Source organism: Euleptes europaea, chromosome 10 (assembly GCF_029931775.1).
Source record: "Euleptes europaea isolate rEulEur1 chromosome 10, rEulEur1.hap1, whole genome shotgun sequence".
Classification (NCBI taxonomy): domain Eukaryota; kingdom Metazoa; phylum Chordata; class Lepidosauria; order Squamata; family Sphaerodactylidae; genus Euleptes; species Euleptes europaea.
Genome location: NC_079321.1, coordinates 7170001 through 7184684, shown reverse-complemented (window position 1 = coordinate 7184684; position 14684 = coordinate 7170001). Strand labels below are relative to the sequence as shown.

General features: G+C 45.7%; 1 protein-coding gene across 6 annotated transcripts in view; it reads left to right on the top strand.

The window, feature by feature from the left end:
• The window catches only part of EHBP1 (EH domain binding protein 1), a 313110-nt gene that overhangs the window by 244652 nt on the left and 53774 nt on the right, over positions 1–14684 (top strand). For all 6 annotated transcript variants that reach the window (XM_056856272.1, XM_056856271.1, XM_056856269.1 and 3 more), the window contains 3 exons: positions 1166–1304; positions 1488–1594; positions 7398–7521. In XM_056856272.1, the coding sequence (XP_056712250.1) occupies positions 1166–1304; positions 1488–1594; positions 7398–7521 (370 nt within the window). The remainder of the gene's footprint in view (positions 1–1165; positions 1305–1487; positions 1595–7397; positions 7522–14684) is intronic.

The window sequence follows — 14684 nt, the reverse complement described above, 5'->3', positions numbered from 1 at the left end:
ATGCCAGTCAACATGACAAAAAAAAAGTGGTACTTCTCTTTTTAAATACACTCTTTTTAATTAATTGGGGGCTCTCTCTCTTTTTTTTTTTAACTTACTGCAACAAAGAGGAGCCAAGAGGTCCAAGCAGTTATTTCGTCAATGGAGTAATAAATAATATGTGGGGGTCCATCTGTTCTCTTAGAGCTTTTAGCCTCGAGTTGGATTTGTGTTTTTTAATAAAATGCAGTTTACACATTTATAAATGAAGCATTCTGTGTTTGTGGAAAAAAGGATAAACTGTTACCTTCCCTGGAGGATTCTGTATCCCAGACCTCCTTGAGGCTAGAGAATAGGCCATAGGAGAACTCCCTCATTACCAATTGTCTCAATGCAGAGGAAGGGCAAAGTCTTGGTAGCTTTTGATAACCAGTTTGAGCATTCAGCAGGCTTAGCTATTAGTCATGCATCTTAGCCTTTCCCTATTTACTTTCAAAACACTTAATAAAAATAATAATAGATTAGGTATAAAATGAAATATTTGTTTGGTACACAGCACCTCGGTATCTGCAATTTCCACACACTGTGTTGGTTTAGTCTTCTGGGATATTTCACGTTGAGAGACCCATTTGAATTTGTTACCAGTATTAACATAGGAAGCTCTGGGAAAAAAAACGGGTAATTGTAGTTTCCTTGGCTGTAAAGGGCTTACTTACAAATCTGGATCTGGAAAGTTATAGCTGATGAAATGCAGTTCATTGGGGTAGTGTTATAATCCTGCCTTTTATCCTTCATCCAGCATTAGTGGTTTATCTCAATGGGCATAAAATCAGAAATGAGTTATTCTTGTCGTACAAGCCTGTGGGCCCATTCAGAAGGACAGAATTCTTCACTGGGGCAACGAGTGCATGGAACAGAGTAAAGCCTCGGTGCTTTTATAACTGATAAATCATGATCCAGGGTATATACGCAGCTGTGTACCACTTTTTGAGACCCAACGCCACATTCCTTTCTAGGCCCTGATTATCATTTTTATCTGACGTAAGGAGTAATCGGAGTCATGAGGTTTTCTCCGCATAAAACTCTCCTGCCAAAATATACCTTTCCAACTTCTAACTTCACATTTATACACGAAAGAATTTTATGTGAGGTTTTTATTATTCTTTTTTTTTCCTCCCCCTGGCAGAACGAGACGGAAGACCATCGTGCTGAGCGATTACAAAAAGTGACAGAACGTTTTAGAAATCCTGTCGTGTTCTTCAAGGACTCCACAGTCAGGAAAACTCAGCTCCAGTCATTCAGTCAATATGTTGAAAACAGGCCAGGTGGGTGAAAATGTTCTAAAAAGCAAATTCTCCACCACCACCATCACCCCCCACTCACCCATCATATGATTTAATAACATTTAACAATAAATATATTAAAACCAGATAATGTAAGTCCACGTTTCAATACACAAATATCAAGTATTATAATAATTTTACATGCCTTTCCTTCCTTTTTTCCAGAGATGAAAAGGCAGAGATCAATACAGGAAGATACAAAGAGAGGAAATGAGGAGAAGGCGGCGATAACTGAAACTCAGAGGAAGCCATCAGAAGATGAAGTGCTTAATGTATATTAATTTTTTGTCTGGTTTCATGATTGCTGATAATTCTCAACTGTATGTGGAAATAGTGCCTTTATTTGTTAAAATGAGATGTTAGGTTTTCTTAGATGTCAATCTCCAGTGCATGCAAAGCAGAGTGAGAGAGGGGCGCGCTGTTGAATTAGTCTGCGGCGTGGTGATAATTGTCAGATAAAAAAAATGAATTTTTCAGAGTTCCACAGCTCCCAGCTTCCTTGAGACATTTCCATCAGGGCACTTCCCATAAAGAGATTCCAGTATTGATCTACCGGGAGGATTTTAATTATTACAATAGCAGATACCGCAGAGCTGCAGTTAGAAGGAAGAGTCACATGAGACCTGCTAGAATTTCTCAGCCAACCCATTTTGTTGGCTTGGGTTAATGGGTGTTCAACCTTTCCATTATCCAGATCAGCCGTGAATTACTAGCTGAATGATGTTTGCATTAATATAATATATATGGTAATTTCTTCACTTAATTAACGGGGAGGTTCAGCTCAGTAGGGGTATGGGCTGATCATGTGTAAAATTGATTTGTGAGGGAAATATTTGATAGACCGGAGGGGGAAAGCTGTTTTTGATGGACAGCTGCAGGACAGAAGCAGAAAGAGCAAGTTTTAACCTGAATATGGATGCTTCCCCTCCCCTTTTTTTTTCTTTTTTATTTTGTCTGGGGGCACAACATAGTTGTGTGTGTGAGTGTGTGTGTGTTTGTTTCCTTCAGGTTGTTGTCCACCGTTTTTCTACATGGTGGTAGTTGTTGTTTTGCTGAGGCAACTCAACACCATCTAGAGCATATGAAACATCCTACTTCTGGACTGAATGGCAGTTACACCCAATCTGCCAGCTGATAATTTTTTTTTGTATTACTTAAGAACAGATGTGCTTTAATGGAGCTGAGGAGGTCTTGCTCAGCAAGTTCACAAAATATATGCAAATTGTACGCATGAACTCCAGGGAAGTTTCATCCTGACACAGCATTCTTTTTAATCCAGTCGTATTTTGTGCAGTCCTGAAAGCTAGCGCCGGCCAAGTTCCATAAGAACAGCAAAGAATTATAGTTGCCTTTCTTAATGATACTTTTCATTATTATTAGTGTTTCACCTTGTGTTTCACCTAGTGTTTCACCTATTATTAGTGATGGTATCGCTCTACTCTGCTCTGGTTAGAGCTCACCTACAGTATTGTGTTCAGTTTGGGGCACTACAAGCTGGAACGTGTCCAGAGGAGGGCAACAAAGATGGTGAGGGGTCTGGAGACCAAGTCCTATGAGGAAAGGTTGAAGGAGCTGGGTATGTTTAGCCTAGAGAGGAGAAGACTGAGAGGTGATATGATAACCATCTTCAAGTACTTGAAGGGCTGTCACATAGAGAATGGTGCCGAGTTGTTTTCTGTTGCCCCAGAAGGTCGGACCAGAACCTACGGGTTGAAATTAAATCAAAAGAGTTTCCATCTAGACCTTAGGAAGAATTTTCTAACAGTTACAGCGTTTCCTCAGTGGAACAGGCTTCCTTGGGAGGTAGTAAGCTCTCCTTCCCTGGAGGTTTTTAAGCAGAGGCTAGATGGCCATCTGTCAGCAATGCTGATTCTGTGACCTTAGGCAGCTGATGAGAGGTGAGAGGGAGGGCATCTTGGCCATCTTCTGGGCATGGAGTAGGGGTCACTGGGAGTGTCTGGGGGAGGTAGTTGTGAATTTCCTGTTTTGTGCAGGGGGTTGGACTAGATGACCCTGGTGGTCCCTTCTAACTCTATGATTCTACCCCCCCTACCCCTGCCCCTTTGATTTTTCCCTCTTACACTTCAGAAGCTGCAAGATCCATTTTGGCCTTTTTTTGCTATGTGTGTAACGACAAAGCAAGTAAAATAAGTTCCCCTTAAGAGCTGGTTTTCTGCTTGTTGCTGGGGAGGTGCCCCCATGAATTTCCATGCCCAGCACTCATTGGTTGTGAGAGAGGCATGGACTACCCTATCAGCTTTTATTTAATCTCTATTTTCAGTAATAAATTCATGCGTTGATGCTCTCAGCAACTATTTGAAGGGAGAAACCATTCTGTGTTGCTGTCTGTGACTGGCTTTCTTCTCCAGCAACAAGTGTAGATCAGTGTTTATCCTTTTCCCAAAAGGTAATGTCTGTACATAGATCCAGAGCTTGTTATCATAGAATCATAGAGTTGGAAGGGACCACCAGGGCCATCTAGTCCAACCCCCCCACCACAAAACAGGAAATTCACAACTACCTCCCCCACACACCCCCAGTGACCCCTACTCCGTGGCCAGAAGATGGCCAAGATGCCCTCCCTCTCATCATCTGCCTAAGGTCATAAAATCAGCATTGCTGACAGATGGCCATCTAGCCTCTGCTTAAAACCTCCAGGGAAGGAGCCCACCACCTCCTGAGGAAGACTGTTCCACTGAGGAACCACTCTAACTGTTAGTAAATTCTTCCTAATGTCTAGACCCGTGTTGGCGAACCTATGGCACACGTGCCGACTCCGGCACGTGTAGCCCTCTCTGCCGGCACGCGCCCAGCCGGCTCCGCTCAGCCCCCGGGAAGCAGCCTTCCTTTCCCTTCCTTTCCAGGGCTGGAGGCCAGGGGTCGAGGCGCAGCTTTGCCTGGCCCCGTGCCATGGGCGGTCCGCAGCGACTCCAGATTGGCTCTGCACGCCCGAGGTCGGACTGGGAGGCGCTTCAGAACGGGGGCGGGGAGCAGCCACGGCCGGAGCGGCCATCGCAGTCCAGCCGGGAGCCAAGGAAGGAAGGAGGGGAGAAGGACGCACCGCTGCCCGCCCGCCCAGTGAGCCTGCCCGGCAGGGGTGGCACGGGGCCCCTCCGATCGTGTGCAGAGTGGGCGAGCCGGGGGTTGTCTCTCCCAGGGACCCCCGGGGTACGCGGCCTGCCCCCCCGACTCCTGCCCCGGATGGAGCCCCGGCCTCGTTGACCCGTAGCAGTCCAGGGGCTGCAGGGACACGGCTCCTTGCAAGGGAGGCTGGGCCCGCCCGCCCACTGCAAAAGGCCCCCGAAGGCCAGGCCGCCACCTGCGGCGCCTCCCCCGCTCGACCAAAAGGAGCCACCGCCGCCGCCCCGGTTCTGTCCAGTGCACAGCCCAGCTGAGCGGCCTGGGAAGCGGCGCCAGGGAGCAGGACCGGCCCATGCGGTGGGGGGGGGTGCTGCGGTGACGGCCGGAGGGACTTGCGCCCAACCAGCCGCACACCACTTCGCCCTTGCAGTGCTGCCTTCTTCCTCCGCCTCCCAGAGGCTCCTGGCCCAGCCTGGACTCCATTGCAGCTGGCAGCTGCAGCCTGGGTGGGGGGGCAGCTCAGCCCCTGCCGAGGGGCCCCCGCCATTGTCCCGCCCGGCCTTTCACAGCACGGACATTGCGGAGCTGGGCAAAGTGCCCAAGAGGGCGGCCAAGACGGCCAGCCTCTGGTTGCCTTTTTATGAGGACCGTAAGCAGATGATGAGAGGGAGGGCCCCTTGGCCATCTTCTGGGCGTGGAGTAGGGGGGTCACTGGGTGTGTGTGTGGGGGAGGTAGTTGTGAATCTCCTGCATTGTGCAGGAGTTGTTTTTTCTAAACTAAAACCCCAGTATTCAGGTTAAATTGCCACATTGGTACTCGTACAAGTTTCCATTACAAAAAGGCCCTGCATATATCCCTTTGCGATAGACAATTGGGTTCCCCAAACAGGCATCTCAGCCTTAACCTGCTCTTGAGAAGTCTTTTAAGGAAGTCCCTGAAGGGGTTTATTGGTGATTTCAAAGGAGTTCCAGGAGAATGTTGCTGTGGAACTTTGCTTCTGGTCCCTATTTTGAATCGAATGCCAGAGCAGAGCTTCTGTTTTCAGCATACTGCAGCACCTTTGATTCTGAAGTCCTGTGTTTCCTAAAACAGGGTTTGAAAGCAAACTGTACTTTCCTTATGAAACTGGAAGAAATCTGGATATAATTTAGAGCAGAGGTTCCCAAACTGTGCTCCAAGGAGCACTTGGTGCTCCGCGAAACATCTCCTAGTGCTCCGTGAAGAGATTGGAAAGAAAAATACTACTGTCATTCAGTTTCCTATATAGGTGCTAGGTGAAAATTAGTGCTTCGTGACGAATTTCTCTCCTGAAAAGTGCTCCATGACTCAAAAAGTTTGGGAAACTCTGATCTAGAGTGAGAAACAGCTGCCTGGTAGCTTGAATGAGTGTGTTTGTACTCATGTAAACACACAGCGAGAAGATTTGGAAGGAGGACTATATATCTGTCCGGCCTTCAGTACAACTTGAATAGTCTATAACACAAGGTTGCCAACCTCCCGGTAGTGGATGGAGATCTCCCACTTTTACAACGGCTCTCCGGGCAACAGAGATCAGGAGGAAATGGCAACTTTGGAAGGTGGACTCTATAGCATTGTAACCCCCCCAAACTGCACCCTCCTCAGGCTCCACCCCCAAAATCTCCAGGTATTTCGGAACCCAGAGCTGGCAACCCTTACACTTAAGAACATCAGAACCTAAGAAAAGCCCTGCTGGATCAGACCGAGGCCCATCAAGTCCAGCAGTCTGTTTGCACAGTGGCCAACCAGGTGCCTCTAGGAAGCCCACAAACAAGACGACTGCAGCAGCACCATCCTGCCTGTGTTCCACAGCACTTAATGTAATAAGGCATGCTCCTCAGATACTGTAAAGACTAGGTCTGCATCATGACTAGTATACATTTTTACTTTATTTATTTATATAAGAACATTAGAAATGTCCTGCTAGATCAGACCAAGGCCCGTCAAGTCCAGCCATCTGTTCACACAGTGGCCAACCAGGTGCCTCTAGGAAGCCCACAGACAAGACAACATTATCCTGCCTGTGTTTCGCAGCACCTAATATCATAGGCCTGCTCCTCTGATCCTGGAGAGAATAGGTACGCGTCATGACTAGTAGCCATGAACTTCAGTGGCCTCCTCTCTTTTATATCCAAGTTTTAGGTAACTTTTATCATAAAGTTGGAAAGAAAATTTAAATATTGTGTGTGGGGGATGAGCCAGAGCAGACATCCAGCTTGCAGACATTTTTTTTTTTTGGTTTTATTGGGGAGGGGGGTTGTACCTGAGAATCTGTGTAAATAAAGTTTGTCATCACTTGTCAGGATAAGAATTTTGGACAACAATAATTAGCAGTGTTGTGGCCAAGCCACTGGGTAGTAGGGCGAGACATTGCTGTAGAGAAAACCTGAAGAAGCTTTGACTGTTGTTGCAGAGTGTCAACATTTGAAATCACAGAAATAGTAAATACCCCCCCCCAAAAAAGAGGGGTGTTCAGGGAACTTGGGATTTTTAAGTCCTTGGCATCTGCATTTTTAGCCATTGTCAGTAGATTCTTGTTTTCTGTCTTTATCAAAAACACAGTGGCTTTAAGTTGGAGGTGTAGAAATGAATAACGTGTGTGGGGTCTTTTCCTTTGTAGTGGGAAAAGCAGCTGCGTAAGTTAGTGAGCTAAGCTCTGAATGAACTATATCTGGTCTCTTCCCTGAGCTTGTAGCCAAATAGATTTCACACAGAGGAAAATTCTGTAGACTTTTTAAAAAGTCAGGAGAGAAGTGCATACCCATAAAACCAACCCACGAGAAGCGATATTTTAGCACAGTATACCTCTCAATGAAATCTGGCAAACTGGTGAGATTTATGAATTGTGAGTGTTTTCCTATTTTTGGTAGCAAGCATGATATTTAGGTAAGTACCCTACTAAGTGTCTCCAGAAAGGAGAAAAATGTAACTTAACAAGGTGATGTATTTTCTTCTTGTTTGTTCTCTTTTAACAGAAAGGGTTCAAAGACACCAGTCAGTATGTTGTGGGAGAATTGGCAGCACTAGAGAATGAGCAGAAGCAAATTGACACCCGTGCCGCGCTGGTGGAGAAGCGCCTCCGCTATCTCATGGACACAGGTACGGTGCCCAATTACACTGTAAACAGTTTTGGCAAATTGAGCGTTCACAAACTCTTATAGAGTTTTGGAAGTGTGAATCTTTGAAGCTTGAATGTTCAGCAAAACTGCCTTGGAAATAAAAAGGCTGCGATTTGCAGCCACCTCTCTGGGCCCCGGTGATAAGAGTGCCTTCATGGGAAATGATAACTCGCCCTGATACCGTGTGAGCCAGCACTATTGAACATTGTGCTCATCCATGCAGAGTTGGAATACACATCTGTGCTTCATTGATATGCCACTGCTAAAAAAAAAAAAAGAGAGAGAGAGAGAGAGTAAGATCTTTACTGTTCTACTGATTCAGGGGGTGGGGGGGAACAGATTTGGCCAGCTAAAGCCATGTACCACATGAAACAGAGACAGTACATGAGGAAGAATCCGCTGACTAGATCACTGAAATTTGAGAATACTATCTGGTTACTGACGCTCCACAAGTTGTTTTTTTTTTAATATATATATATATATATATATATATATATAAAAATTGTGGGGAGATATATATATATATTCCCCCCCCCCCGGGAGGGAAGGTTGTCGGTTGCTTTTTTTTTTTTTTAAAGTGTGCAATACTTTGCGTTGCTGGTACCGTCAAAAAGGATTAAAGCATAGGGTTGGATTTTGCAAACTGCATTGTTGTGGTGAGATCCAACCCACAGTAAATCTTAGTTGCCTTTTATATATATATATATAATTTCGGTCACAGGAGAGGAAAAACGGGGACAAGATTAACCAACGTTGTCGCGTGCTCTGACACCACACTCTGATCACGCAGAAAATAAATAATGTTCAGCGGAAGCAAATGTGTTTGTCTCACGCCACATGTCTCTGTAAAAGCGAATATAACCCCAGGCTAATGTCAGCGCAGCCTTAAAAGTCTGACTTTACACTGGAAAGCCATAAATTACTGACGTTAACTAAAAATCTCGGCAGATGCTGTTATTAATTTGCACTGTGTAAAGGTTCAAGGCATTATGTCAAGTACATTAAATCACGTATAATGATGAGAGGATTGGTGGCGTATGCTCACACTGTATGGGGGGAAGAGGGTGTTTTGTTTTCTAGTAATTACCCTAGCCAATTCCTGTTTGTCTTTTTTTCCTCCCTGAAATATGGGACAAAAAAAGACATACGCCGCATGGATGTGAAACAGGCTTTGAGGGAACCGTTCTAGGCTCTGTTAAAAATACACACAAGTCTGAAACGTCGGTCCTTATCTGTTCTTTTCTGAGAGTAGATGCAGCTACAAGTGCATGTGGGTTTTTTTTCCTAGCAGTTTTTCATTTTTTGCCTACTACTGTTAAATGGCAAAAATGAAAAGAGTGAATCTTTTTTGCAAGAGATGATACATAAAATGGCTGTTAGAGGTTCATGTCACACACAGTCGTATCTGTGGTAGAACTGTCGGATATCCTGATTGAGAATGGAAGCTTGATTTAACGACCCTTGAACGCCCTGAAATACAGCAGCTAATAAGGCCGCAGTCGACTTTTGGGAAGTACACGTGCGACATATTCCTTAGTTTTATTAAAAGTCCTTCTGCTGCATTACTTCTGCAGCAAACAACACCGCATTTGAGGTAGGTGTTCTCTTTTGAAGAATATGATGTCTCCAGGTGTTATAAAATAGAGGATTTCACATACCACCTCTGTTTTTCTGTCAATATCCTATTTGTCTTCATATTGGGATCTCTCTGGCAATACTCGCCGCCACTTACATAGAAAGTAGTACTAGAAAAAACAGTTTATGTATTGGTAACTCTTTGATGCCCTGACCTGGATGGCCCAGGCTAGCCTGATCTCGTCAGATCTCAGAAGCTAAGCAGGGTCAGCCCTGGTTAGTATTTGGATGGGAGACCACCAAGGAATACCAGGGTTGCTGTGCAGAGGAAGGCACTGGCAAACCACCTCTGTTAGTCTCTTGCCATGAAAACCCCCAAAAGGGGTTGCCATAAGTCAGCTGCGAATTGACGGCACTTTACACACACACACAACTCTTTGATAGGATGTGGCCTGCTTTGGGGGGTGGGGGAGGGACAGACCAGTTTCAGTTCTGCAGGTTCTGTTAAAATTATTGTCCAGTCTATTCCAGTAGCCCAAGATGCAGGCACACAACAGATGTCCTATCGTCTAAGCAACATTCGTTGCCATCTGATCCAATCCTGTCTTCCTTTCTTGCAAATAATTTCCAACTGCCAGACTCCCAGATTTTATTGCTTCTTCCAGTTCCTCTTAGCATCTAGACTGGAATCTCCATACCATAATGTCATAGAGTTGGAAGGGACCACCAGGGTCATCTAGTCCAACCCCCTGCACAATGCAGGAAATTAACAACTGCCTCCCACCCACCCACCCCACACACACAGTGACCCCTACTTCATGCCCAGAAGATGGCAACAAAAACCCTCCAGGACCCCTGGCCAATCTGGTCTGGAGGAAAAATTGCTTCTTGACCCCAAAGTGGCGATCGGCATTACCCTGGGCATGTACGAAAGGGCCACAAGAGCCGCACACTGGCACAACCCTTCCTGCCCTCCCTCTCACGATCTGCCTAAGTTCACCTTATGTCAGTTCTGTATGTAGCGGTGACTTCAATTTTAATTGCACCATGTAGATTTATGGTATGGGCCTTAATTCAGAAGCTCGTAAAATGATAGCAAAAGGAGGACAAACAGCATAGGCATCAAGTTCCTGGATCATAGTGGTACTTTGTGACAACCTGCTGGTTGACATATCACATAAATAACGCAAGGTTTTTAGTATGTATCTACACAGAAGCTTCCTCTTCTGTTAGCACAAACTCCAGAAGCGCAAAGATGGACACTCCAGAAGTGCAAAGATGGACACACCACACAACTGGGCAAAAAATCAAGAAGTACTTCTTCTTTTTTAGCTTACACTTAAACGTGTGAATCCTGTCAAGCAAGGAGCACAGCTTGCCTTTAGCCTCTTTGGTTTAGAGTGGCTAAAGTAAGGCTAGATGCTACAGCAGCCTGCGCTGACTAGTGATGCAGGTGAGATTATGCTTGGAGCCAGGTGGTTTCCAAAGCACATGCCAGAATACAGTCATAGAATCACAGAGTTGGAAGGACCATCAGGGTCATCTAGTCCAACCCCCTGCACAATGTAGGAAATTCACAACTACCTTCCCGCATACCCCTAGTGACCCCTGCTCCATGCCCAGAAGATGGCCAAGATGCCCTCCCTCTCATTGCCTAAGGTCATAGAATCACCATTGCTGACAGATGGCCATGTAGCCTCTGCTTAAAAACCTCCAGGGAAGGAGAGCTCACCACCTCCCGAAAAAGCCTGTTCCACTGAGGAACCGCTCTACCTGTTAGAAAATTCTTCCTAATGTCTAGACGGAAACTCTTTTGATTTAATCTCAACCTGTTGGTTCTGGTCCGACCTTCTGGGGCAACAGAAAACAACTCGGCGCCCTCCTCTATATGACAGCCTTTCAAGTACTTGAAGATGGTTATCATATCACATCTCAGTCTTCCCTTCAGACTAAATATACCCAGCTCCTTCAACCTTTCCTCATAGGACTTGGTTTCCAGACCCCTCACCATCTTTGTTGTCCTCCTCTGGACACGTTCCACCTGGTCTACATCCATGTTAAGTTGTGGTGCCCAAAACTGAACACAATACCAAACAGTCTTTACTTGCTGAAGAAGGAGGTGCAATCAAGTGGCAGCCAACTCACGGCAACCTCATCCATGTGGCATTCGGGGCAGGAGATGAGCAGAGGTGGTTTGCCGTCGCCTTGCTCCACCTAGCAACCCCGACCTTCCTTGGTGGTCCGCCATCCAAGGACCGACCACGGCCAACCCTGCTTAACTCCCAAGCCCTGACAACCTCAGGCCAAACTGGGTTAATCAGGCTCCTTGCTAGGGGAGACAGCACTGGAGTGAGTGGGATCAAGGCCTCTCAGGGTTTCTTGGCAGTGGGTGGGTCCTCTGTGGCCAAACCATACTGGTCCAAGTGACCCCTTCCCCCCTCCTTCTCAGACACATACTCAAGTTATATGGCAACTAGTACAAAGATGCTCGTTTGTGATATTTGTTTAAATGTATTTATTTGCATCATTTCTAGTTATGAGTAGAGTCTTGCCAGTGGATGCTGACAGGATGCTGAGAGCCATCATGGTGTAGTGATTAAGAGTGGCGGACTCGTGTGGAGAACTGGGCTTGATTCCCCACTCCTCACATGAAGCCAGCTTGGTGACCTTAGGCCAGTCACAGTTCTCTCAGAACTCTCTCGGCCCCACCTACCTCACAAGGTGCCTGTTGTGAGAAGGGGAAGGTGATTGTAAGCCGATTTGAGACTCCTTAAAGGTAGAGAAAGTCAGCATCGACTTTCCTTAGTTCTTTAAGTTCTTCCTCAGTTCTTTGAGATCCACCCCTTGCACTGTTGACATGTGGCCATCCTGGCTTGTAAAATCATACCAAGTAAAGGTAGTAAATCCGTTGGTTAAAATTGTTAATGCCTTACTAACTGAGGGGGCTTTCTCTAGACCTTTGAAGGAAGCAGTTATTAGAACTTGGGTTCATGGGCTAAGGATTAGATGGCTAGCTATGGAACTATCTCCAGTGTAACTTTTAGGGGGACGGTGGTAGAGCATGTAGTGGTGAAGCAGCTCCAGGGGTTCCCGGATGACACATCTGCCTTTGACCTATTTCAATCCTGATCTAAGCCTGGGTTTGGAACCAAGATGGATTCAGTTGCTCTGGTGGATGGTCTTCCTTTAAAGGCGAACAGGGGACAATCTTCCCTGTTGATATTGTTGTATCTCTCAGCGGCCTTTTCCACTGTTGACCACTCCATTCTTATCCATCAGTTGGAATATAGAGTTGGTGTTCAGGACGTAACCTTTCAGCAGTTTGTCTGATAAGACACAAAGGGTTTCCACTGGACGATTTGTCCTGTGGAGTGCCACAGGGGATCTGTTCTGTCATCCATACTCTTCAATATCTATACAAAACTGCCGGATGAGCTCCTCCAGAGTTTCGGGGTTAGGTGCTGTTAATAGACAGATGATACCTCGCTCTATATTCCAGTATCCATGCGTCCAGATGCGTCAATCATGGCTCTGAACTGGTGCTTTGAAGCTGTGGTCCGGCAGCTAAAGCAGAACGAGCAGAAGCTGAATCCAGGCAGGATAGAGGTGATCCTTGTTGGGAAGACTGGTGCTTCAGTAGGATTGGATCCACTTGTCTTAGGTGGAGTGGAGCTGGTTTTTACAGAGCAGGATAAGAGCTTTGGGTGATGATGGACCTAGCCTTGTTGTTTGAAAAGCAGGTTGACGTATTGGCCAATGGGAATATATTTCACTCATCTTAAAACATGCAAATCGGCTGCCAGTTTATATCCAAGTGCAGTTCAAGGTGCCCATCATAGAATCATAGAGTTGGAAGGAACCACCAGGATCATCTAGTCCACCCCCTGCACAATGCAGGAAATTCACAACTACCTCCCCCCACACCCCTTGTGACCTCCTACGCCATGCCAGAAGATGCCCTCCCTCTCATGAGCTACCTAAGATCATTGAATAAGCATTGCTGACATATGGCCATCTAGCCTCTGCTTAAAAATCTCCAGGGAAGGAGAGCTTACCAACTCCCGAGGAAGCCTGTTCCACTGAGGAACCGCGCAACTGCTCTAACTGTTAGAAAATTCATGTATCTAATGGATCGTCTCCTCTCAGGGCAGAGGCCGTGGCTCAGTGGTAGAGCATCTGCTTGGAATGCAGAAGGTCTCAGGTTCAATCCCCAGCATCTCCAGTTAAAGGGACTAGGCAAGTAAGTGATGTGAAAGACCTCTACCTGAGAACCCTGGAGAGCCACTGCCAGTCTTAGACAGTACTGACTTTGATGGACCAAGGGTCTGGTTCAGTATAAGGCAGCTTCATGTGTTCATATGTCCCTGTGTGCCAGTTACAGTCTTCAGGCTGCCGCCTACTGGCTGTTCCACCCTTTGAGATGGCCAACCTGGCATCAACCAGAGGCATTGAAGTCCCTCCCCAAACCCTGCCCTCCTCAGGCTCTGCCCCAAAAACCTCCCTCTGGTAGCAAAGGGGGACCTGGCAACCCTAGGAGACCTCCCTATATCCACTGAAAACCTGGTATCCACATGTTTTGAAACTATAGTATGGCCATTGCTTCAGTGAGCCAAGCAGAGTGTTCCATTCATTTGAAGACTGAAGGCCTCCATTGCCGTCAAGCTCTTGTGAATAGAGAGGAGAGCGCTGCGGCTTCTTGGGGGGGGGGGCAGGAACCAGGCATATTTAGTTTCAATTGAATATCAGAGGAATGCAAGTTAAGCAGTAACACTTTTTTGAAAGGTGTTAAAATTGGCAGTAATTAAAATTACAGGTGACCGATTTGCTGGTGGTGTTGATCATTTTCATTTACAAGGTGTAACGGGCTCAGCATGCTTATGTTTCGAGGACTAGGAATCCTCATATATTGTGGCTTCTTTTTCTCCAGGAAAGAACATCACATCTTAGTTAAGTTGGAAAAAAAAATAGTATCTAATCAATAGTATATTAATCAGTTGAACTTATAGTTTATCCATCCTTTATGTCATATTTAATCAATGGGGATTTTTAAAAAAAATCTGTGGTACAGAGTGTAACTGATACATTTGTTTACTGTTAAATGTCTTTTATGGCACTGGTTCACTAATCGAGTTTTTTTCTTTTTCACTGCCTATTAAAAATGGACTTTCCTTTTTAATACTACTATCTTGTAGTTTTTCCTTACAAATTTTTAAATGACGTCGTAATTCCGTCTGCTTTCCCCAAAGGTATTAAGGTTTTGGTAATATAGAAAGGTATTTCACCAGCTCTGGTTGATTTGCCAGTTACTCCCCTTCTATAGGGTTGCCAACCTCCAGGTAATAGCTGGAGATCTCCTGGGATTACAACTGGTCTCCAATCTATAGATATCAGTTCACCTGGAGGAAATGGCCACTTTGGAAGATGGAATCTGTGACATTATATCCCATAATGCCATTGAGTCCACCTTCCAAAGTGGCCATTTTTTCCAGGTGAACTGATCTCTATTGAAGTCTTTCCTCTCTCCAAACCCCACCTTCCTGAGGCTCTCCACCTTGAAAATCTCCAGGT